This window comes from Henckelia pumila, chromosome 4, assembly GCF_033568475.1.
Source record: "Henckelia pumila isolate YLH828 chromosome 4, ASM3356847v2, whole genome shotgun sequence".
In the NCBI taxonomy this organism is placed as follows: Eukaryota; Viridiplantae; Streptophyta; class Magnoliopsida; order Lamiales; family Gesneriaceae; genus Henckelia; species Henckelia pumila.
In genome coordinates this window covers 108,218,319-108,241,961 of record NC_133123.1, presented here as the reverse complement: position 1 = coordinate 108,241,961, position 23,643 = coordinate 108,218,319, and the positions used below count along the sequence as shown (strand labels likewise).

General features: G+C 36.2%; 1 protein-coding gene and 2 long non-coding RNA genes across 3 annotated transcripts; all 3 read left to right on the top strand.

The window, feature by feature from the left end:
- The first annotated feature begins 7,764 nt into the window (after positions 1-7,764).
- On the top strand, positions 7,765-9,245 carry LOC140867494 (uncharacterized). Its single transcript, XR_012145163.1, has 4 exons — positions 7,765-7,851; positions 7,947-8,234; positions 8,847-8,898; positions 9,142-9,245. It is a non-coding gene; the product is annotated as an uncharacterized lncRNA (long non-coding RNA).
- Positions 9,246-10,139: 894 nt separating this feature from the next.
- LOC140867493 (uncharacterized) lies at positions 10,140-11,506 on the top strand. The gene is made up of 3 exons (XR_012145162.1): positions 10,140-10,331; positions 11,130-11,262; positions 11,381-11,506. It is a non-coding gene; the product is annotated as an uncharacterized lncRNA (long non-coding RNA).
- Positions 11,507-15,412: 3,906 nt separating this feature from the next.
- On the top strand, positions 15,413-15,932 carry LOC140861522 (uncharacterized). Its single transcript, XM_073264544.1, has 2 exons — positions 15,413-15,475; positions 15,537-15,932. Exons 1-2 carry the CDS (start codon positions 15,413-15,415, stop codon positions 15,930-15,932), a joined length of 459 nt encoding a protein of 152 aa, XP_073120645.1.
- The last annotated feature ends 7,711 nt before the right edge of the window (positions 15,933-23,643 follow it).

The window sequence follows — 23,643 nt, the reverse complement described above, 5'->3', positions numbered from 1 at the left end:
TCAGTGCGTTTGGATTAATTATTAATAAATTAGAAAAGAGAAATTATTTTTTAAAAATTAAAAAAATAGTATTTTTATTGTTTTATATATGATTGGATATATGTGTAGTGTTTTAAAAGCATTTATTTAACTTTTAATTTAAGTTGAAATAAGTGTTTTTTTAAAATCATTTATTTATATTAAATATTTTTTTATAATTTAACTAAAACAAGTATTTTCAATATATTTATTCAAACAAAAAATTATTACAACTTTTACATTAAAAAAAATTTAAAGTCAACTTGAAAAAGCACGTTTTAAAGAAAAATACTTTTGTAACCAAACTGACCCAATATATACTTATAAAAAAATTTATAAAAGTGTTTTTAAAAGAAATTATATAAAATGTTTTAAAAATTATTTTAAAAATAAATACGTATTTAAAAATTATTTTATCAAAAAACTCTTTTATAGTTAAAAATGTATTTGGATAAATATTTAAGAAAAACAATTTTAAAGTTCAAAATAATTAATAAGGTGTTTGACAATTATTTTATAAAATATTTTAATATTAATTTTTTCTCATTTTTTTCTTTTTTGTAATGGAAAGATTTTTTTATTTTTATTTTCAGTTTTATATGTTTGTGATTAATTTTATTTTTTCTTTTCTTTTTTCATTTAATGTACAATTAAATGTATAAAATTTAAAATATAGCAATCGAAAAACGTAATAAGTGCATTAAATGTTAAAACTTAAAACATAACATACAAATTTTAATTTAAAATATAGCAACCAAAATACATAATAAGTGCATCAAATATATAAAACTTAAAACGCACAAATTCTCATTTAAATGTTGAAATTAAAAAAAACATAATTTATAAAAATAAAATTTTTCACGACTTGATATCGATGCATTTCACATTTTATTTGCTATAGTAATTCGACAATTATTCTATAGAAAGATGGCACCACTGATATGTGAATTTCTTCCCATCTATTGATTTCCATCATTGCCTGAGCTTTTTCTATTTTATGAAGTTTTTCTTTTTTGTAATGGACCTGGGCCAACTCCATCGGCATGATTTCTTGGGTTTGTAACAAAGGTTCAAGAAAGCCCAAGGGCTTCAGAAAAATTGTCATCAGTTACTACATTCAGATCCAAGCTCTCAAATCCGATGAGAAACAGAGTCGAAAAGAGAAGTGCAGTAGCTTTTCATAAGGATTAACACAGAGACACACATCAACTTTATAGGTAATTATTTTCTTCAATGGGACCTCCTCTTTGTAATTTTTTGTCCTCTTTGAAAGATTATTGATCCGTGGAAGATAATCAAAATATTTGTACAAGATAAACAGCGTAACAAGAGTAACAATAACAGTGTATAGAGCAATAGTTCTACTGTTAGAGTGCCCTAACCACAAAACTAAACTTCCATTTTCAAGCTCCATACTTTTTACACGATTGCCATCGATGTAATTATGAATGCATAATCTGCGTAGGTTGACGTTCTATTCCTGCAAGCACATCCATCTTTCTTAATCAGGATTTAGTGACAAACCATGTTAACGTCATTTAGTGTATATCAAGTGTAGTAACTCGTACCTTGATTTAAAAATTAAACATGTTTCAGGGTTACTAATTAAACAAATCAAGTGATTAAAAGGAATTGAAACATAAATTATAGACTTCGAAAATACCAGAGAGTTCAGAAGATCCGAACTCATACACTTCGGAAGCACCTAAGTGGTTCAGAACGTCCGAATTGTAGATCGGAACTTCAGCCAAGTAATCCATGAGTTATCACGATGAGAATTGACGCACGGCATAAATTGAACCATCCGAAGTGCTAGATCGGAACGTCCGATGATATGGCACGATGACTGGGTGATAAGTGCATTTTATGCACTTAATTTGCATATGATTTTACTTGAATTTTGTGATGTATCGAGTGGATATTATGCGTACTTATTGTTGTTTTCGTGAGATGTAATGTGACGCCCAGGGCTGAAGAGGGCGGGGAGTGATCGCTGGTGCCAAGAGGTTTCACGGACAATGAGCGGCTCCTGACAGGCTTCTGGGCGGAGGGAGATGTGAATGAACCGATCCCATTTCGGAATGAGAGGGATTTTGAGACTGTGTAGGTATGGGACTACACGGTTGAGGAGGGCTTAGGGACTACTCATATCATGAAGGTGCATCTTCTTTTCGGTAGCTCATCACATAAGAACTTCAAAGTTAAGCGTGCTTAACTTGGGACAATTATAGGATGGGTGACCTCTGAGAAGTTTCTCAGAGTGCGTGTAAGTGATGACATAAGCACGGTGGAAAGACTCGTCTTGATACAGTGAGGATAGTCGTTGAATCTGGGGGGTTACAGTTGGTATCAGAGCCAACCTCTCATAGTACGGTATGGTTCGGTGACGAACCAAGAGGAAGCTGGTGGGCATGTGATACCCGGGACTGAAGAGGTCAGGGAGTGATCGCCGGTGTCAAGAGGTTGCACGGACAATGAGCGGCTCCTGACAGGCTTTTAGGCGGAGGGAGACGTGAATGAACCGATCTCATGCCGGAATGAGAGGGATTCTGAGACTGTGTAGGTGACTACACGGTTGAGGAGGGCTTAAAAGATTTGATAGGAACTACTCATATCACAAAGGTGTATCTTCTTTTCGATAGCTCATCACATAAGAACTCCAAAGTTAAGCGTGTTTGACTTGGGGCAATTATAGTGTAAGGCCCGAGATTATTTAATTTTAATCCGAAAATATTTAATTTGAGAATTTTGGATTTTAGATTTAAATTCTAATATTCTTAAATTATTTAGGATTGAAATTGAATTAAAAATAAGTTTCAAGGGCTAGTTGCAAATAGTGAAGAGTTGAGGGGCTAAAGTGCAAATAGCTATATGTGAGTGGGACACATGTCTTGTGTATGTGTATGAACGTGTATATCATATTACACAACACATTTTCATCAGATTTTGCAGCAAGAATCCGAAACCTCATCTTCTTCCTTGGGTTTCATCTTCAAATTTAGATATCTCAAGATCCGTCCATCCGAATTAAATTCCAAGCATAGTTCCATGATCCTTGCAAGAAGAGCTTCGATTTGATGTAAGTATTCTAAGGTTTCCAGCATATTTTGAAAATGGGTTGATGGAGAAATCAGATTATGATTAGGAATATGTGTTCTTGAGATTAGAAGCCTTGTTATATTGAAACCGGATCGAAGAACGTATATCGTTCGTAACTCTTATGATTTTCCAGCATATAGTCGACTCTTTCACTTCTGATATGATGATATATGGCTGATATCTTGATCATTTATTGGTGTTATAGATGAGATATGATTGATAGCATTGATATATTTTCGTTTCGGTTGCCGATTTTGTACCGTTACGTCGTCGATTCCGGAATTGCTACACTTTTGAGTCTTGTTGATTGAGATGAACATGATATGAGTTCATTAGTGATATTTTTAGCTTATGATCACTTCATTTTCAGATTTTTAGTGAAGTTTGACGACTCGATATTTCAGCCTTCGAACAGGGAAATATTGGAGCAAGGTTTGAAGTTGACGTCTTGAAAATTGAATGATGAATTTGAATAGATTTTGATATGAGTTCATTGATATTTATTGTTCATATTTGAAGCACTCAAAAATTGAGAAAAGAAAAGGTACAAGACGACTTTGATCGAAATGGGATTTGAAACTTGAGAATGATGTTTCTTGAGTATCCCGAAAAAATCACATGCTTGTTTAGATATATGTTTTGATTGAGAATATGAATTGTTAATCCATCTCAGGTAAATGGATATTTGATTTATGTTGTTTACCTTTGATGTTGTGTTGGATACGAACTATGAAATTCGGATATATCCAAGTTAATACCAAGATCGGATACGAATCTTGATGTCGAGTTCGGATACGAATCTCGATGAACGAGTTTGTTTATAGATTTTGGCTTTGTCTTTACTTTATATCTTGAGTTGATATATAATTGGTACTGCATGTTTAACATGTTTATGTCGCTTATACTGAGAAATATGTTCTCACCGGAGTTTTCGGTTGTTGTCTTATTTTGTATATGTGCATGGCAACAGATGAGGCAGCAGCTAGTCAGAGACAACATGGGTAGCTCAAGAGAGAGTCTTAGCTCATGGTGACTCAAGTGTTTAGCATAAATTGTATGTTCCATAGTATTATTAAGCATATTAGAAGACAAGTACATGTTATGGTTTGAAAAACATGTTGAACATTTTATTTAGTTTAACTTTTTTGGTGGGTTTTAAGTTACTAGATGGATGTACTTAATGCTTGTGAACATGTTTGGAACTTGAGTCGTATGTCAATGCATGTTTTAGACTTGAAATAACATGTTTTAGGAAGGATTTGACAGATCAGAATTAAGCTGCATAACAGGGCATTTTTTTGCCCAGGGCAGCGCTCGAACTGAATTTTATTGCAGATCGAGCGTAGCCCCAACCATTTCAACCCGAGAGTTGGGTTTTATGTGGCGCCCGAGCGGCCAAAAAGGGGCGCCCGAGCGCACCCCTTTCCCAAAAAAAAAATTCTTGTTTGATTAAACTTGAATCAAGGTATGTTCATTCATTAATTTCCCTACGATTTGATTAGCTACTCGAGTATCCACAACAGGTGGTATTAGAGAAAAGTTAGTTCTTGGACTGAAATAGAATTGAGTAAGTGAGGTAGATCGAGTCCTTTTGATTTACTTGATTATTTTTATTGTTAGCATGATTTATTGATTTGATAATTACATGCTTGCCTGCATATCTGAATTGATCGGAAGTATGAATTATATGAGAATGCATCAGAACTCGATCTCTTGAGAATGCTTGAATATGCTGATTAGAGGAGGACTGAAACAAGATTGTTGCATATGAGATATTTATGAACCTGTGTATTAATCTGTTTGAATATCAGATATGCCTCCTCGACAAGCACCAGTCACTTGACAGACAGTTGCTATTCCTCCGATAGAACCAACACCAGTACCATAGACAGTGGCAGAACCTCCGAATGCCCAGGGTAGTGTACATCTGCTGACCTGATGGATGTGACTGCAACTCCAATAAAGACACTGTTGAAAAGATTTCAGTCATTTAAACCGCCAACTTTGAAGGGACTGAGAATTCTGCTGACTGTGAGAACTGGCTAGAAGATATTGATCAGTTGTTTGATTCTCTGGATTATTCTGATGATCATAAAATTAAACTTTTTGTACATCAACTTCATGAAGTTGCAAAAATTTAGTGGATCAAAACAAAGAAAGCATTGGAGAATCGAGGTACGATCGTTACCTGGACTGTATTTAAAACTGCATTCTATCGACGTTTCTTTGGAGTCTCCTATAGAAAATACAAGGGGGCGGAATTTGCTAGTTTGCAGTAGGGACAATTGAATATTAAGGAGTATGTAGCCAAGTTCACTAGTTTGCTGAAATTTGCTCCACACGTAGCAGACAATGATGAAGCACAAGAGGATCAATTCATCAATGACTTGAATCCAGATGTTTTTACCTTAGTGAATGCCGAAAGACCAAACAATTTTGTCAATGCACTGAATCGAGCAAAGGGTGTAGAAGCTGGCATAATGAGATAGAAAGGAATACCATTTGTACCACCGACAGTGAGACCATCTCAAGAACAATCGCATGTTCCACCACCACCTAGATTCGAATGAGGATGTAGTAGCAGCAGCAAAAGAGAGTTCTTTTGACCCAAAGGGAAACAGTTCAATCGATCAAGAAGTAGTTCGTCCAGTTCTAGTGGTTCACAATAGTTTAGGTCTGGATAGAAATCTAGTGCTTCTGGAGTCTACTGCAATAAATGTGGAGGTCGTCATGCTAGCGACCAATGCAGATGAGTGTTTGGCAGCTGCAAAATTTGTAACAAGGTGGGATATTTTGCTAGAGTTTGCCCGTAGCATGGTTCTGAGAGTACACAAGGTGTAGGATCTTCTAGAGCAGTAGCACATCCTGAGAGGCAAGCGTCTTCTGTTCATTCATTTCAGCCATAGCCACCATCATAGAGTAGAGCAGGAGGAAGTCAAGTTGTGACTCAACCTTCAAGGCAGCAGGCTAAGATGTTTGCATTGACTGAGGAGCAAGCACAGGCAGCACTTGATGACGTTATAGCAGGTAAATGTTCTCTCTTTGGTTATCCGGATTATGTCTTGATAGATACAGGTGCATCACATACATTTATTTCTGAGAAATGTGCTTTATTACATGCTTTGCCTGTTGAGCCTCATCTCTTTACCTTTGGGGAGAGGTATCGTATCTGTGAAATCAGTCAAGAATTGTATACTACAGTATGAAAGTAATATGATTGAGATAGACTATATTATGCTTGGTTTGTCAGACTTTGATTGTATTATCGGCATAGACATGTTAACCAAGTACAGGGCCACAGTTGATTGTTTTCAAAAGATTGTGAGATTCAGACCATAGATGGCAGGATAATGGAAATTTTATGGTAAGGGTTCCAGATCACGAATTCCTTTGATATCTGTATTATCTATGACTCGATTATTGCAGAAAAGATCAGAGGGATTCCTTATTTATGCCATATATTTGTTGAAAACTAGCCCAAAATTGGCTGACTTGCCACTGATTAGTGAATTTGCTGATGTCTTCCCAGATGAAATTTCGGGATTGCCTCCGACTCGAGAGGTAGACTTCAGTATCGAACTGATGCCAAGTACACAACCGATTTCAAAAGCTCCTTATAGAATGGCACCAGTGGAATTGAAAGAATTGAAAGAACAGTTGGAGGATCTTCTGGCTAAAGGATACATTAGACCGAGCGTTTCTCCTTGAGGTGCATCGGTACTGTTTGTACGAAAGAAGGACAGATCAATGAGACTTTGCATTGACTACCGGCAACTGAATAAATCAACGCACTACAACAAAAATGCACAAACACAATACTTAAAAGATAACACTTTTAGTGAAAAGTGTTGTCTTTTTTAAAAAGACAACGCTTTTAATGAAAAGCGTTGTCGTTATATATTTTTTATTTATATTAGCATTTTTTTATGTCAAAGACAACGCTTTTAAAAGTGTTGTCTCTATGACCGTTTTTTTCCTATGTATGACAACACTTTTTAATAAGGGTTGTAGAAAAACTATTATTTTTATTTCTTAACAAAATATACCCAAAATCCCCAAACCCCTTCTCTCGATCACCTTCTCCGATCCCTTTCTCCTTCTTCTCTCTTTCAAATCAAAATCTGTTTTCCAATGTCAATTTTTGCTGGTCTTTCTTGATTCATCAGACTATTTTTCAAGTGAGCTCGAGAAGCCCATCTTAAGATTAGAAAAATCATTCTCTCTCGTGTACCAAGACCCAACCCTAGCCACCCATTTCTTGTCGTGCTTCGCTGCCATGGGCATCGGAAATCTGTTATTGGAGCTAGAATTTGGCTAGAGCTCATCCTAAGCTTCATTTTGATGCCAATATAGCAAGAAATCGTGACCTGAAGCTTCGAAGTCGTCGCCCCTGTTAGACCATACTTGTGCGAGTTGTTGTTATTCGTTCTTCAGGTGTGATTGCTTTGATAGTTGCGGAAAATACAGAGTGAGTTTCATATATTAGTGAACGCTTTTAGTGATTTTTTTCTGGTTTTTTTGAATTTTGTGATTTTTTGAATATTCAGACCCGTGTCCTCTCATACGTACACTCATTTTGTTGCTTGATTTCTGGTGAAATATTTTTTGAAACTTATTTAATTGTTAACATGGAAATATGAAGGCACGAAGTTGTTTTGCTCTTTTCTTGGCATCCCTCTTGTGATTTACAGAATTGCTCAGTGCAAGCCCCAATGATGTTGATCTGATTTACCGGTAAGCTATAGAAATATTGTATTAATAAGTTTCCCTTTTTGCATCTGTTTACTGTTATTGGAGCAATGAATTTTCCTTATTTTGCCTTTTTGCAGTTGTACAACTCTTCCTATGATGGGTTTGGAAGGAGTTGCTTCGCTCTTTAGTTCCCAGAAATGGAATGGAAGCAACAGTACCTATATTTATTCTTTTATCTCTTACTCTCAATATGTCCATTCGTATTGTTTATACTAGCATTCATGGTGATTCTCTATCATCTTCTCGCTGAGTGGTGATCCAGTTCTCCGGTCCATAAAGGAGCCTGAAGCAACATTGTTCCCTTAGAGTATGGTGTGTACTCTTCATGACTAAAGCAAGATTTTCACAAGAAAAATTAGAGTAGAGTACGTTTGGCTCAACTTGATATTGCATACTTGGAGTACAAGACTTTATTTTGTTTCAAGAAAGTAAAAACTAAATCATAGTATTATTTCTTTGTCTGAACAAATGATTCTTTGATTATGGGTCTTAATGAAAGCAATAAGGAACTAAGGCCAAAAAGGTAATGTGAAATGTCGGTTCATGGCAAAAGCCAACAAGAACAAAAATGCAAGCAACCCTTACTTTTTACCGACATTATTGTCTAACAATATTGTTAATTTTAAAAAGGCACTTTAGAATATTTTTTTCCTTGTTTTGTTTGATCAATGCGTTTTTCAGTACCAATTTAATGAATGTTCACACTTGAATTCCATTCAAACTCTACTCTTGATTATCATTGATCGCAAGGGTATACTTTAGGGCCTGCTTTTAGTCTTCAGTAGTTATTCGAACATAATTTGTTATGTTGCATCAGATAATTTACATATAATTTCTTCTATTCACCACAAAGCAGTCGACGAAGAAAACAAGAACAGGTTACCAATTGCTTAAAAAATTTACCTTTTTGTTTCTGTCTTGCCTGCATGTTTAGAAAGCAACATTGACAGCTTATGCTCGCAATTTGATCTTTTCAGTGAGGAATCTTGCAAAATATGGCAATCGTATCTCAAGAAACTCTTTTACTGAGTAAGTGCACGAGCATGAATTGGTGGATATCTCGAAAATTCAATCCAACCCACAAATTCGAAAATATCAAACTGTGTAATTTTTTTAAGAAATGTTTAGAATTTTAGTTTATGTGTCCACGTAAATCAAAATTTTTATATCAAAACACAACAATTGGTTCATCAAATTGGAAACATTTGGTTGCAGCTGGTACACTATTCTGCTGATTGCTATAAAACAATTGCCTATTTTATGCTTTTGCAGGACATTGCCAATGCAGAACTTGCCTCAACACACCCAATCCGACTTGGAATGGCTTTGAACTTCTTTGTTTTCTATTATGAGATTTTAAACTCTCCTGATCGTGCTTGTAATTTGGCGAAGCAGGTAAAAGTCTTAACAAATTTCAGCTGAGTTTTAGTTCTCATTTCACTTCACTTTCTTCCAAACAATTTCAAGAAAGTTCTACTCAATCTGGTAAAATTGGCACCTGTTTTTGGTACGCTTCATATCAATTGCACGAGCTATTACTTGTTGAACTGTCGAAGATGTAAGTTGTATGATTCCTTTTACTTATCAACAGGCCTTTGATGAAGCCATTGCTAAGTTGGACACCCTCGGCAAAGAGTCCTACAAAGATAGCACATTGATTATGCTACTTCTTCGTGACAACCTCACTCTTTGGACGTCAGACATGCAGGTATTCCTTTCTCCACAACCCTGTCCTTGTATATTGTATAAGGAAACATTAAAAGCTCCATGCCGGTTTTACCAAACAATACAATGTAAGATCGAATTTGGCCAAAAATAAATTGGAAGATACTCAATCTCAAATAATACTTTCATCTGACTGTAAAGCTCGTGACTTGGCTTGATTCATTTGTTTCTAGTTGCAGTTAATTATCTTGATTAACAAATCAAAAATATTTATTGCTTCTCACTCGGCTTCTGCTGAAGGATGATGGAGCTGATGATATCAAAGAAGCCAGCAAACCTGATGATGCACAATAGTGAGGAGATAGTGGCCTAAAACAGAGTCATCCCTTCTCCATTGTGTTTTTTATTTGTTGAAGTTTCTTTGTTATTTTCTCCCCTTGTTTTAAGACCTCCTATATTTGGGTTACTTTATGGATTGAATCGCTTCCTATACAATGTGCCCGTGCGCGTGTTCAAATTTAATTTTTTAATATAAATGTATGGTTTTTTTAATTATCTAATATTTTGTTATGAATATGGAATTTGCAGACAACAAATGGAGATTTATTCCAGAAATCGCACAACGAATTGGATTTCGAATTCTTGGGGAATATAAGAGGAAAAGCATGGAGGTTTCAGACCAACATGTATGGGAATGGAAGTACAAGTTGGGGGAGAGAAGAAAGATACTACCTTTGGTTCGACCCTTCTCAAGATTTTCATCGTTACAGCATACTTTGGACCACCAAGAATATTATGTGAGTTCATTTTTTAAAAATTTTTGTAATTTTTTTTTTTCAGTTTATGCAATGAGGAAATTAAATATATATTAAGTAGGATCGAAACCATATTATAGAGCCCTAAATTTTGGATAATTTGATTAAAATAAATAAACTAAGTACAGGAGATCAGATGAATGCAAAAATTCCGTTGAGAAAATAAGACAGAGAGCATAGGATTTGGGGGGCTAATGTAGTGATATATAAGTTGAATTAGAGGCTCTAAAAATGTATACTTTATTTTTATATTTTTTTATATAAAAAATATTTATATTATATCTAGTTGTGTACAATTTTTGCCGGTTAAGAGAAATTTTGGTCCCAACTCAATTAGTACTCAAAGCCTTTTGGATGTTATTGTCAATGGCGGTTGTGCAATATTTGATCTTTGCAACGTAATATATTATTTAACTAAGATTGTTTTTAGCCAGAAAATATGCCTCGATGCCTCACTATCTATGAACAACAAATAAATAAATGTTGTACTTTTGGGGCACTCTAATTCAATCTTATCTGATGCTGTTGAATTATATCTTAAGATATTTTTCATGGCAATCCAAGCTCCGGTTGAGACTGATCGTGATGTGTTGGTTTTAAAGGAATTTGCAATGGAGGCTTCGCGGTGTAAAGTAATAGATATTCACTATGCAGTTTTAGAAGTTGAAATGAAGTCGTAGCCTACTGTGGCTATGAATAATTATTTATTCATTACTGAACTTTTTATCTCTACTATTGTTTTATTGTATTCTGTGTTGAATGCTAGTATGAAACTTGCAGTTTCAAGTTCAAAATATTATACAAAGTTATCTCTTAAAACGTTCGTCAAGCCTGATAGGTGATTAATTGGAAAATAAGGTTGCTTGAAATGATGCGGGGCTGGAGCTTTTGGATGATGAGGAGCATATTTTCAGTATGCGAATTTGTTTCTATTTTACTTTTCTTCTTTGATGTTTGATTTATTGTGACATTCATAACCATGACTTTGAAATGTTATTCTTGTTTGCTGCTATTGTTCAGCACATTTCTAGTCCTCCAAATGGATTTAGCATTCTGAGAGTTGGTATGATCGCCGACTCCGGTTTGAGGCAGAAAGCATAGTGCAAATGGCCGAGATGAACATGAAGAATTCGATTATTTGTTATATTTGAATGATTTTTGTTATATTTGAATGATTTATAATATTGAAATATTGTATATTATATTTAATTTTAAAAAAAATTGAATATTGAGTGATAATATTGAAAATTTGTGAATTATATTTTTTTTTGTTTTTTATTTGAGAAAAGACAACGCTTTTTAAACGTTGTCGTAGGTGGAAAAAGCGTTGTCGTTACTAAAAAAGACAACGCTTAAAAAGCTTTTGAACTACGACAATGCTTTTTTGTGACAAAGACAACGCGGAAAAATCGTTGTCGTTTTTAGATACGACAACGCTTTAAAAAGCGTTGTCTTTTCCAGAAACGACAACGCTTTTCTCGCGTTCTCTTTGAGCGTGGTCTTTTACAACACTGGCTACGACAACGCTTTTTTGGGAACATTAACAATGCGGAAAAAACGTTGTCTTTGGCCGTTTTTCTTGTAGTGACGGTAAAGAATCGTTATCCTTTAGCCTAAAATAGACAATTTATTTGATCAGTTGCAGGGTTCTTATATGTATTCCAAGATCGATATGAGGTCTGGATATCATCAGTTGAGAGTACGAGATGAGGATATATCGAAAAATTCTTTCAGAACGAGGTATGGTCACTATGAATTCATTGTTATGCCTTTTGGATTGACCAATGCTCCCGCAGTTTTTATGGGGCTGATGAATAGGATATTTCAGAAGTATCTTGATGATATCTTTATTATTTTTATTGATGATATTCTAATATATTCGAAGAATATGTGTGATCATGCTAAACAATTGAGAAATGTTTTGAAAACTTTGAGAGCCGAGAAATTGTATGCCAAGCCGTCGAAATGTGAATTCTGGCTAGATAGAGTTGTTTTTTTTTTTGGGCATATCATTTCAGGATATGGCATTTCTGTTGATCCGAGTACAGTTGAAGTAGTGATAAATTGGCCTAGACCTACATCTGTACTGGAAATACGGAGTTTTATGGGCTTAGCTGGTTATTATCGCAGATTCATCAAATATTTTTCTAGCATTGCGAAGCCTATTACTCAGCTTACTCAGAAGAATGCACCGTATGTCTAGAATGAAGCATGTGAGACTAGTTTTATTGAGTTGAAGAAGAGGTTGACGAGTGCACCAGTCTTGACGATTCCTTCAGGTACTGGTGATTTCACTGTATATTGTGATGCTTCTCACAGGGGATTGGGATGTGTTCTTATGCAGCGAGAACATGTTATTTCTTATGCCTCGAGATAGTTGAAGCCGCATGAGACTCGATACCCAATTCATGATCTTGAATTGGCAGCCATCGTCTTTGCATTAAAGATATGGCAACATTATCTATACGGTAAGAAGTTTGAAATTTATTCTGACAATAAAAGCTTGAAATATCTGTTTTCGCAGTTTGAACTGAACATGAGGCAACGAAGATGGCTGGACTTATTGAAAGATTTTGATTGCGAGATCAAATATTATCCAGGAAAGTCGAATGCTGCTGCAGATGCCCTAAGTAGGAAGGTATGCTCTTTATCCTTATCTACTATAGGTGTATCTAGTTTGGTAGAGGATTATTGTGGTTCTGGATTGGTATCTGAGACAGATATTGTTGTGAAAATTCTCGCAAGCGTACGAGTGTCGAGTTTTAATATAGTGATTTAAATCAGATATCGATCCCACAGGGAGTAAAATGAAAATAATTAGTGCTTGTAATTAAAATAGTCCAAACTTTATCTATAAAATCAAAATCTCAGAATTTTGCAGAAAAATAAAATAATCAGATGATTTAAAAGCACGCACACAACTTTCAAATGAATATCAATCAGAGAAAAATGGTCTAGAGGTATAGATTTCACCTGGTTTCAACAACAGTCAATCCTAATTAATTTAGTTTCATGAATTCCAGTCAATTAATATCCAAGAACACTTAAGTTTATTATTTCCCTCTCCCGAGCAACAAATAATGTTTATCAACTACAATTCAATTCCAATATCCCTATTAAGAATTTATCGCAGCGATCTATCACAAAACAATGTTCTCTTTAAAAGCTCTGTTAAAATTATACACTCTCCCGAGCTGTATAAATAATTAACAGTGTATTTTCCAATGGTCCTATTCAAAATCCCCTCTCCCGAGAATGATTTCAAATAAATATAAAAAATTGATTATTGATCAGATAATTGAAAAGACAATCAATTTTAGAAAAAAACAATTAATCTAGAAGAAATTCAATTCAATAAAATCAAAAATTCATGAAAGTGTCTACACCAGGTTCCATCCGACCTCAAGACTCTAAAAAATTAGTTCATAATAAAATTCTGAATAAAACAAAACATGTTCAGAAAATTCAACATATTCAGAATAAAATAAATAAAAGATAAAAAAAACAAATCCGTCGTCGACGCCGTGTCTGGTCTATCGATCTCCATATTCGTTCTTCAATTAATCTCCAGAAATCTTCAGAAATCACGATCACGATCAACTCTGATATGTACGTAATTGTGTGTGGTGGCTCCTCCTAAATTGGTCTGATAAGAAATCCTTTTATATCGCATGAAAAAGCCCACTCAAAAGCCCAATAGAATAATTGCCCGAAATAATAAAAACATTCCAAACAGCAACGGAGCGGGCGCGCCTTAGTTTCGCTGAATCCACTTTCTCACGTCTTCAGAATCTTGCGCGTTAGCTCTTAAAGGAGCGCTAAGTTTTAGCGCTGAATTCTTCAATCAAGGCCCAATTAAGAAAATCCCATTCCTATTCCTTCTCTTCTTTTCTTCTCTTTTCTTCTCTGTACGTTTCTTTCCTTCTTTTTTTCCTTTCTTTTATTATTTTCTTCCATTTTCCAAATAAATTCAATAATTCTTCTTTTCTCCACAAAATCCCATAATTCACTGTAAATACAAATACAACAAAATACCCACATAAATCTGCTCGAAACAAACAATTAATAATTAAAATCATATACAAATTAAGTGTATAAAATACACTTATCAGATATACAGCCTATTTGAGTTTGTGCTATTCAAGCCGAGCTAGAATTGTTGATTCGAATCAAAGAAGCGCAGAAATCAGATTTGAGTATTCAAAAATCGATGGAGATGATCAAATCAGGGCATCGTTCTGAGTATCAGGTCAGTACTGATGATGCATTATATGTGAATAACAGAATTGTTGTTCCAGATGTTTCTGATTTGAGACAGGAGATATTGAAAGAAGCACACAGTAGTAGATTCAATATACATCCTAGTGGCAGAAAAATGTACAATGATTTGAAAAATCAATATTGGTGGAAACAAATGAAATCTGATGTCACCGATTATGTGTCTCGTTGTCTGAATTGCCAAAAATTGAAGGATAAAGAAAGAAACCACGGGGTTTACTGCACGGTTTGTATATTCTTGAATGAAAGTGAGAACACATTTTCATGGATTTCGTTACGAAGCTACCGCGTTCATCCAGAGGTTGCGATGACATTTGGGTGATTATTGATTGATTGACAAAATCAGCGTGTTTCATTCCATACAAGATGACGTATCGACATGATCAGATTGCAGATATTTACGTTAGAGAAGTGGTAAGATTGCATGGTGTGCCTAAACTATTGTTTTAGATCGAGACCCTAGATTTACATTGCACTTTTGGCACAGCCTACAGCAAGCTTTAGGTACTCGATTGCATTTGAGTACTGCTTATTATTCTAAGACAGATGGACAGTCAGAGTGGACTATCCAGACTCTTGAGGATATGCTTAGAGCTATAGTGTTAGATTTTAACACTAGTTGGCAAGATTCATTACCATTTGTGGAGTTCTCGTACAATAACAGTTATCAGATGAGTATCGAGATGGCTCCATTTGAAGCTTTATATGGGAAGAAGTGTAGATCTCTTCTTTATTGGGATGATATCTCAGAGGCACATGATATTGGGCCAGATATGATCAGAGAAATGACCGAGAAAAGTGAAACTCATTCAGAAGCGAATGAAGACGACTCAAGACCGACAAGAGAGGTATGCCAATGTCTGACGCCGACCTTTGTGTTTTGAACAGGGAGACTGAGTGTTCTTGAAGATTTCTTCTTTCAGAGGCACTTTCAGATTTGGCAAGAGGGGAAAGTTGTCTCTAAGATTTATAGGTCCTCATGAAATCATTGAGAAGATAGGGCATCTTGCTTATCGACTTGCATTGCCTCCATATTTATCTGGAAAACATGATGTCTTTCATGTATCTATGCTGAGGAAATACCAACCTGATGTATCTAATATTCTCCAGCCTGACAAAGCAGAACTTGACGAGACTCTGAGTTATTTTGAGCAGCCTATTCAAATTCTTGATCAAAAAGTAAAGCAACTCAGAAACAATTCCATGCAGTTAGTCAAAGTTCAGTGGAGTCGACATGGGATCGAAGAGGCAACGTGGGAGACAGAAGAAGATATGAGACAAAGATTTCCTGAGTTATTTCACTGATGTGAGTCTTATTCAGTATTCCTTTTATTTATTATCTTATATGTGCACAGATTTCATGCGATTTCGAGGACGAAATCATGTCTTAGAGGGGAAGAATTATAAGGCTTGAGATTATTTATTTTTAATCCGAGATTTGAGAATTTTGGAGTTTAGATTTAAATTCTAATATTCTTAAATTATTTAGGATTGAAATTGAATTAAAAAGAAGTTTCAAGGGCTAGTTGCAAATAGTGAAGAGTTAAGGGGTTAAAGTGCAAATAGCTATATGTGAGTGGGACACATGTCTTGTATATGTGTATGAACGTGTATATCATATTACACAACACATTTTCATCAAATTTTGCAGCAAGAAACCGAAACCTCATCTTCTTCCTTGGGTTTCATCTTCAAATTTAGATATCTCAAGATCCGTCCATCCGAATTAAATTCCGAGCATAGTTCCGTGATCCTTGAAAGAAGAGCTTCGATTTGATGTAAGTATTCTGAGGTTTCCAGTATATTTTGAAAATGGGTTGATGGAGAAATCAGATTATGATTAGGAATATGTGTTCTTGAGATTAGAATCCTTGTTATATTGAAACCGGATCGAAGAACGGATATCGTTCGTAGCTCTTATGATTTTCCAGAATATAGTTGACTCTTGCACTTCTGATATGATGATATATTGATGATATCTTGATCATTTATTGGTGTTATAGATGAGATATGATTGATAACATTGATATTATCCGTTTCGGTTACCGATTTTGTACCGTAACGTCGTCGATTTCAGAATTGCTATACTTTTGAGTCTTGTTGATTGAGATGAACATGATATGAGTTCATTAGTGATATTGTTAGCTTATGATCACTTCATTTCAGATTTGTAGTGAAGTTTGACGACTCGATATTTCAGCCTTCAAACCGGGAAAGATTGGAGCAAGGTTTGAAGTTGTCTTCTTGAAAATTGAATAATGAATTTGAATATATTTTGAATGAGTTCTTTGATATTGATTGTTCAGATTTGAAGCACTCAAGAATCGAGAAAAGAAAAGGTATAAGACGACTTTGATCGAAATGAGATTTGAAACATGAGAATGATGTTTCTTGAGTATCCCGGAAAAATCACATACTTGTTTAGATATATGTTTTGATTGAGAATATGAATTGTTAATCCATCTCAGGTAAATGGATATTTGATTTATGTTGTTTACATTTGATGTTGTGTCGGATACGAACTATGAAATTTGGATATATCCAAGTTAAGATCGGATACGAATCTTGAATACCAAGATCGGATACAAATCTTGATGTCGAGTTTGGATACGAATCTCGATGAACGAGTTCGTTTATAGATTTTGGCTTTGGCTTTACTTTATATCTTGAGTTGATATATAATTGATACTACATGTTTAACATGTTTATGTCGCTTATACTGAGAAATATGTTTCTCATTGTAGTTTTTGGTTGTTGTCTTGTTTTGTATGTGTGCATGACAACAGATGAGGCAGGAGCTAGTCAGAGATAACACGGGTAGCTCGAGAGAAAGTCTTAGCATGTGGTGACTCGAGTGTTTAGCAGAAGTTGTATCTTACATAGTATTAATAAACATGTTAGAAGACAAGTACATGTTATGGTTTGAAGAACATGTTGAACATCTTATTTAGTTTAACTCTTTTGGTGGGTTTTAAGTTACTAGATGGATGTACTTAATTCTTGTGAACATGTTTGGAACTTGAGTTGTATGTCAATGCATTTTTTAGACTTGAAATAACATGTTTTAGGAAGGATTTGACAGATCAGAATTAAGAATGCAAAACAGGGCATTTTTCTGCTCAGGGCAGCGCTCGAACTGCATTTTATTGCAGCTCAAGCGCAGCCCCAACCATTTCAACCCGAGAGTTGGGTTTTATGCGGCGCCCGAGCGCACCCCTTTCGGAAAAAAAAAATTCTTGTTTGATTAAAATTGAATCAAGGTATGCTCATTCATTAATTGCCCTAAGATTTGATTAGCGACTCGAGTCCCCACATATAGGATGGGTGACCCCCTGAGAAGTTTCTCAGGGTGCGTGTGGGTGAAGACATAAGCACGCTGAAAATACCCGTCTTGATACAGTGAGGATAATCGTCAAATATGGGGCGTTACAGTTGGTATCAGAGCCGACCACTCATAGTACGATATGGTTCGGGGACAAACCAAGCGGAAGCTGGTGGGCATGTAACGTCCGGGGCTGAAGAGGGTGGGGAGTGATCGCCGGTGCCAAGAGGTTGCACGGACAATGAGTGGCTCCTGACAGGCTTTTAGGCGGAGGGAGACGTGAATGAACCAATCTCATGCCGGAATGAGAGGGATTCTGAGACTGTGTAGGTATGTGACTACACGGTTGAGGATGGCTTAAAAGATTTGATAGGGACTACTTATCAAAAAGGTGCATCTTATTTTCGGTAGCTCATCACATAAAAAGTCCAAAGTTAAGCGTGCTTGACTTGGGGCAATTATAGGATGAGTGATTCTCTGAGAAGTTTTTTAGGGTGCGTGTGAGTGAGGATATAAGCACGTTGGAAAGACCCGTCTTGATACAGTGAGGATAGTCATCAAATCTGGGGCGTTACAGACTATAGAGAGCTGAACCGAGTTACAATGAAGAACAAATATCCATTGCCGAGAATAGATTATCTATTCGACCACTTGCAAGGGGCAATGGTATTTTCTAAGATCGGTCTGCGATCAGGCTACCATCAGTTGAAGGTGAAAGATGAGGATGGGCAGAAAACGGATTTCAGGACTCGATACGGCCACTATGAGTTTCTGGTTATGCCGTTTAGGTTGACCAATGCACCGACATTGTTCATGGATTTGATGAATAGGGTATTTTAACCTTTCTTGGATCAGTTTGTCATAGTTTTTATAGATGACATACTGATCTACTCACGTAGTCTGGATGAGCATCGTCAGCATTTGACTACACTCTTACAGATTATTAAGGAGAAACAGATTTTTGCCAAGTTTAGTAAATGTGAATTTTGGTTAGAGCAGATTGCATTTTTGGGTCATCTAGTTTCAGCAAAAGGAATCGAGGTTGATCCCTCTAAGGTAGAAGTGATTTGGAATTCGATTGCTACGAAGAATGTTATAGAAATACGGAGTTTCTTGGGTTTAGAGGGTTACTACCGGAGATTCATTCAGGATTTTTCCAAGATAGCATTACCACTGATATCTTTGACCCAGAAAGGGGTGAAGTTCGAGTGGTCAGATCAGTGCGAGAAGAGTTTTGTTGAGCTAAAGGAAAGATTGATGATAGATCCAATGTTAGCTATTACAGAAGGAACTGGCTGTTTTGTGGTATTTACATATGCTTCCAAGAGTGGTTTATGGGTTTTTTTGATGCAAGATGACAAGGTGATAACTTACGCATCTCCACAACTGAAAATTCATGAGAGAAACTATCCGACTCACAATCTTGAGTTGGAAACAGTTGTTTTCGCTTTGAAATGGAGACATTATCTGTATGGGGAGAAGTGTCAAATCTTCACCGAGCATAAGAGCCTAAAGTACTTCTTTACTTATAAGAAATTGAACATGAGACATAGGCGATGGTTGTAATTGGCGAAAGATTACGATTGCAGCTTAGCTACCATCCGGGCAAGGCTAATGTAGTAGCAGATTCTTTGAGTCACAAGTTTGCAACTTTGAATCATTTGACAAATCAACAGGAGTTGATTGCAGATTTTGAGAGACTGAGGTTAGAGGTGGTTGATCATCAACCTTAACAGTGATACCGAGTTTTCTTTATAGAATTCAAGCAGGCCAAGGTTCAGAACAACAGTTGGTAACGTGAAAGCAAAGGGATGAGGCCAAGGGTGGTACATTTTATATAGTCAAAGATGGGATTGTGCATCACAAAGGCAGAATGTGGGTGCCATCAGTTGACTCACTTATAGTTTGTGATGACAGAAGCACACATTGTATTGTATTCCATTCATCCAGTGTACGAAAATGTTTAAGAATTCGCAGTTATTATATTGGTGGTCAGTATGAAGAAGGGCATCGTTAAGTTTGTGAATGAATGTCCAACTTGTCAACAGGTGAAAGCTGAACATCAGAGACCAGCAGGACTTCTGAAACCATTGCCGATTTTCACGTGGAAGTGGGAAGATGTCACCATGGACTTCGTGATAGGATTTCCAGTCACACCAAGAAATGATGAATTCTATTTGGGTGATAGTTGACAGATTGACAAAGTCAGATCATTTCCTATCAGTTTGGACTAACTTCTTGATGAATCAGTATGCAGAGTTGCACATTTGGGAGATAGTCAGATTGTATGGAGCTTCAGCCAGAATTGTGTCTGATAGAGATCCTAGGTTTACCTCAGGATTTTGGGGAAGTTTACACAGAGGATTAGGTAATAAATTAACCTTCAGCACAACATTCCATCCGCAAACAGTTGGACAGTCAGAACGAGTGATCCAGATACTCGAGGATATGTTGAGGACTTATATGATCGACTTCGGAGGCAGTTGGGAGTCGAAGTTGTCCTTAGTGTAGTTCACTTATAACAATATATAGTTATCAAACTACTATTGGTATGGCTCCTTATGTGGCATTGTATGGGAGTAAGTGTAGGACTCCCTTACATTGGAATGAAGTCGGAGAGAGAGTTGTGATCCCTTGATCAAAGATAGTGAATCAGACAATGAGCTTGATAGCAAAGATCGGAGACAGAATGTTGACATCTCAGAGTCGACAAAAAATCTATGCCGACCAGCGGCGTAGGGACTTGGAATTCGAGGTAGGTGACCATGTCTTCTTGAAGGTGTTAACTTGGAAGGGAGTGATGAGGTTTGGTAAAAAGGGAAAGTTGAGTCCAAGGTATATAGGACCTTTTGAGATCCTAGAGAAAGTTGGAGCTCGAGATTCTCGAGTAGTGTTGCCTCCAAACTTGGAAGGTGTATACAATGTCTTTCATATATCTATGCTGAGGAAGTACGTTGCGAATCCTTCCCATGTGATTCGCCACGAGTGATAGTGGTGTTTTTGTTGTTGCATATTTTAATATCATTTTATTGTCATTTTTGCATGCATTCATTTGTTTTAATTAACTTTTTGTTTGTATTTCATACATCATGTCTACATTACATGCTTCCGGGTTTATTGTGTAGGGCATAGCATTTTTCCGGAAAATTAAATCAGAATGAAGCTCGCTCGATCCGCGGTTTTCTACCGATCGAGCGAGGTGGAGATTGAACAATGAAGTTTGAGACGGAGCATAATCCGCTCGATCCGCAACATTCTACCGATCGAGCGTATGGAGGAGAAAAGACGAAACCTTGTTTAGAGTTATGTGCGCTCGATCGGTACGTTTTAACCGATCGAGCGCGGTGCCGAATTCAGGAAAAAATCTTTAAATTAGGAAATTTGCTTTTGGAGGTGTAATGCCCGAAAATTCATTTACGTAAATCCGCATGCATAATTGGGAAAATTAATTATTTTAAAATTTAGAAAATGGGTTAAATGACTTTATGTGAAATATGTGAATTTATTTGCATTATTTAAATTCTATTTTTATCATTTAACCTGCATTTATGCTATTTATGAGTTTAGAATTTGTGTTTTTCGATCGCGTAGGTGGGACCGTGGATGAACGAGATATATGAATTTTATTCCAAATATTTTTATGATAATTTTATGAGCCTTAAAATATTATTTTAAGGTATCATTTTTTAGAAAATAATAGTTTTTATATATATAGATATATATGGAATCAATTTTCACTAAAATAAGATATTTTAAAGGCTTTTGAAGGACTTTTAAAATTATAAAAATATATATTACGAAAATCTATCATAATTTATTTAACTTTTAAGAGTTATATATATTTTTGTATTAAATATGATATATTATCTTCCCAAAATTCTAAATAATTGTGATAATCACCAAATAATATTTTAGCCTATATTTTCATTCCTTCTTCACGTTGAATACCCTAGCCGCCATCTATCCCCCTCCCCTCACACTCATCAGATTTCATACACTATCACACACGATTTTTGAAGATTTAATCGAAGTTTTGAAGATCGTTCGTCCCGGTGATCGTCGTACGCGCCCTATTCACGTTTCTACTTTGAAAATCAACCAAGGCACGTTTGAATTCTCTTTTTGGCCACCGTTTAAGTTTTATATTTTGATTCTTGCATGAAAACCATTGATATTGCATGTGTGTGAGATTTTATAAAGAATATGCAACCATGTTGAACCGTATATGTTCTTTTCCCATATTTTCTCACGTTTTTTCTTTGCTTTTCTGATATGGTTCGGATCAGGCTGTTGGCAAGGGGTTAGGGACGTGTCTTAGGGTCCTTATGGTTGAGTGGTGTAGTCGGTCTGGGGCTGGAATGGTCAGACATGAAGCTATTGGTTTCTGGTGCATGGTTCGCGCAGGTTCAGTGTTCTGAGGAAAGGGGGTACGTTCTCCTTCCTCAGGCCATGGATTTGTGCATGGTTTGTTGGGTTAGAACCTTATGGTTTTTGGCTAGGTCTAGGAAGTGGTTTCATGGTCATTGGTGGTCTGAGAAAGCCGCACGATGGAAAACGCCGCAACTGCTCGCGTCTGCGCGTGAGCTGCAGATGGGCAAGATTCCAGAGCTTCGTTCTCACTCCATAGTCAATGGTTTGGTCTGGTTTTTGGCTTGTTAGAAACATCTGGGAGTGGACTAGACTTGAGTGGTGGTACTATGGTCATTGGTGGCTGGAGTTGGCCGACCGAACGCCGGAATTAGGTGCTGCACGCGGCAGCAGCTTGGGAAGAAAGGGGGGATCGGGTTCTAGGTTTTAGGGCAGATCCGAGTCGGGTCTGGGGCCTAGGTCGGGTCAGTAGGGTCATGGGTCATGTCAGGTTGGTCCGAGTCTAGGTTAGGTTGTCCGGGCTCGGGTATTTTTATTTTTAAGTATTTAATGATTTATTGTATTTTTGGGCTAAATTAATTAATTATAAAATTATTTGGGCCTCCAAATAATTTTATTTGGGCCTCAAATATTTTATTTAAGTTAGCCCAATGATTTTTATGGGCTCGTGGGCCCATAGGAATTTTTGGGCTAGTCTTTGAATTTTTGGGTCAGTCTAAAAGTTAATGGGCTTAAGTCTAAGGAGTCAGCAGCCTGAACCAATCCATAATAATTATGCATGGTCCGTAAATATATATTTAATTATTGCATGAATATTTTAAGTATGAAAAAGTATTATTTTTATTTTTATATTAAATATATATATATTTACGGGCAATATTTTATGAAAATAAGATCATGAAAAATTTTATGTATGTTCATGATGCTATATGTATATGTGTGATGCTGGGCAATGAAAAATATTTTAAAGGAGTTGAAGTGGGTGTGTGACAACCTACGGGATTAGAGATGGGATGCCTAGGCCCGGAGACTTTTCCATATGACACGGGATTGTGGGTCGGGATACTGGGGCCCGATTGCCTTTCCATACGATTATGATTATGTTGCCTACGGATCCGGGATCAGCCTGGTGAAGGGGTCAAGAGGTGGGGATCCCATCGCCACGTACACTGGTTTTAGATTGATCAATCGACATGACACGTCACACAACATGAATATAACCTTTAGATTTTTAAATGATGATATGCTCTTACTATGATGCATGATGATTTATGTATGAGTATGTATGCTATGTTATGTGATGATCATTATATATGAAGTATAAAG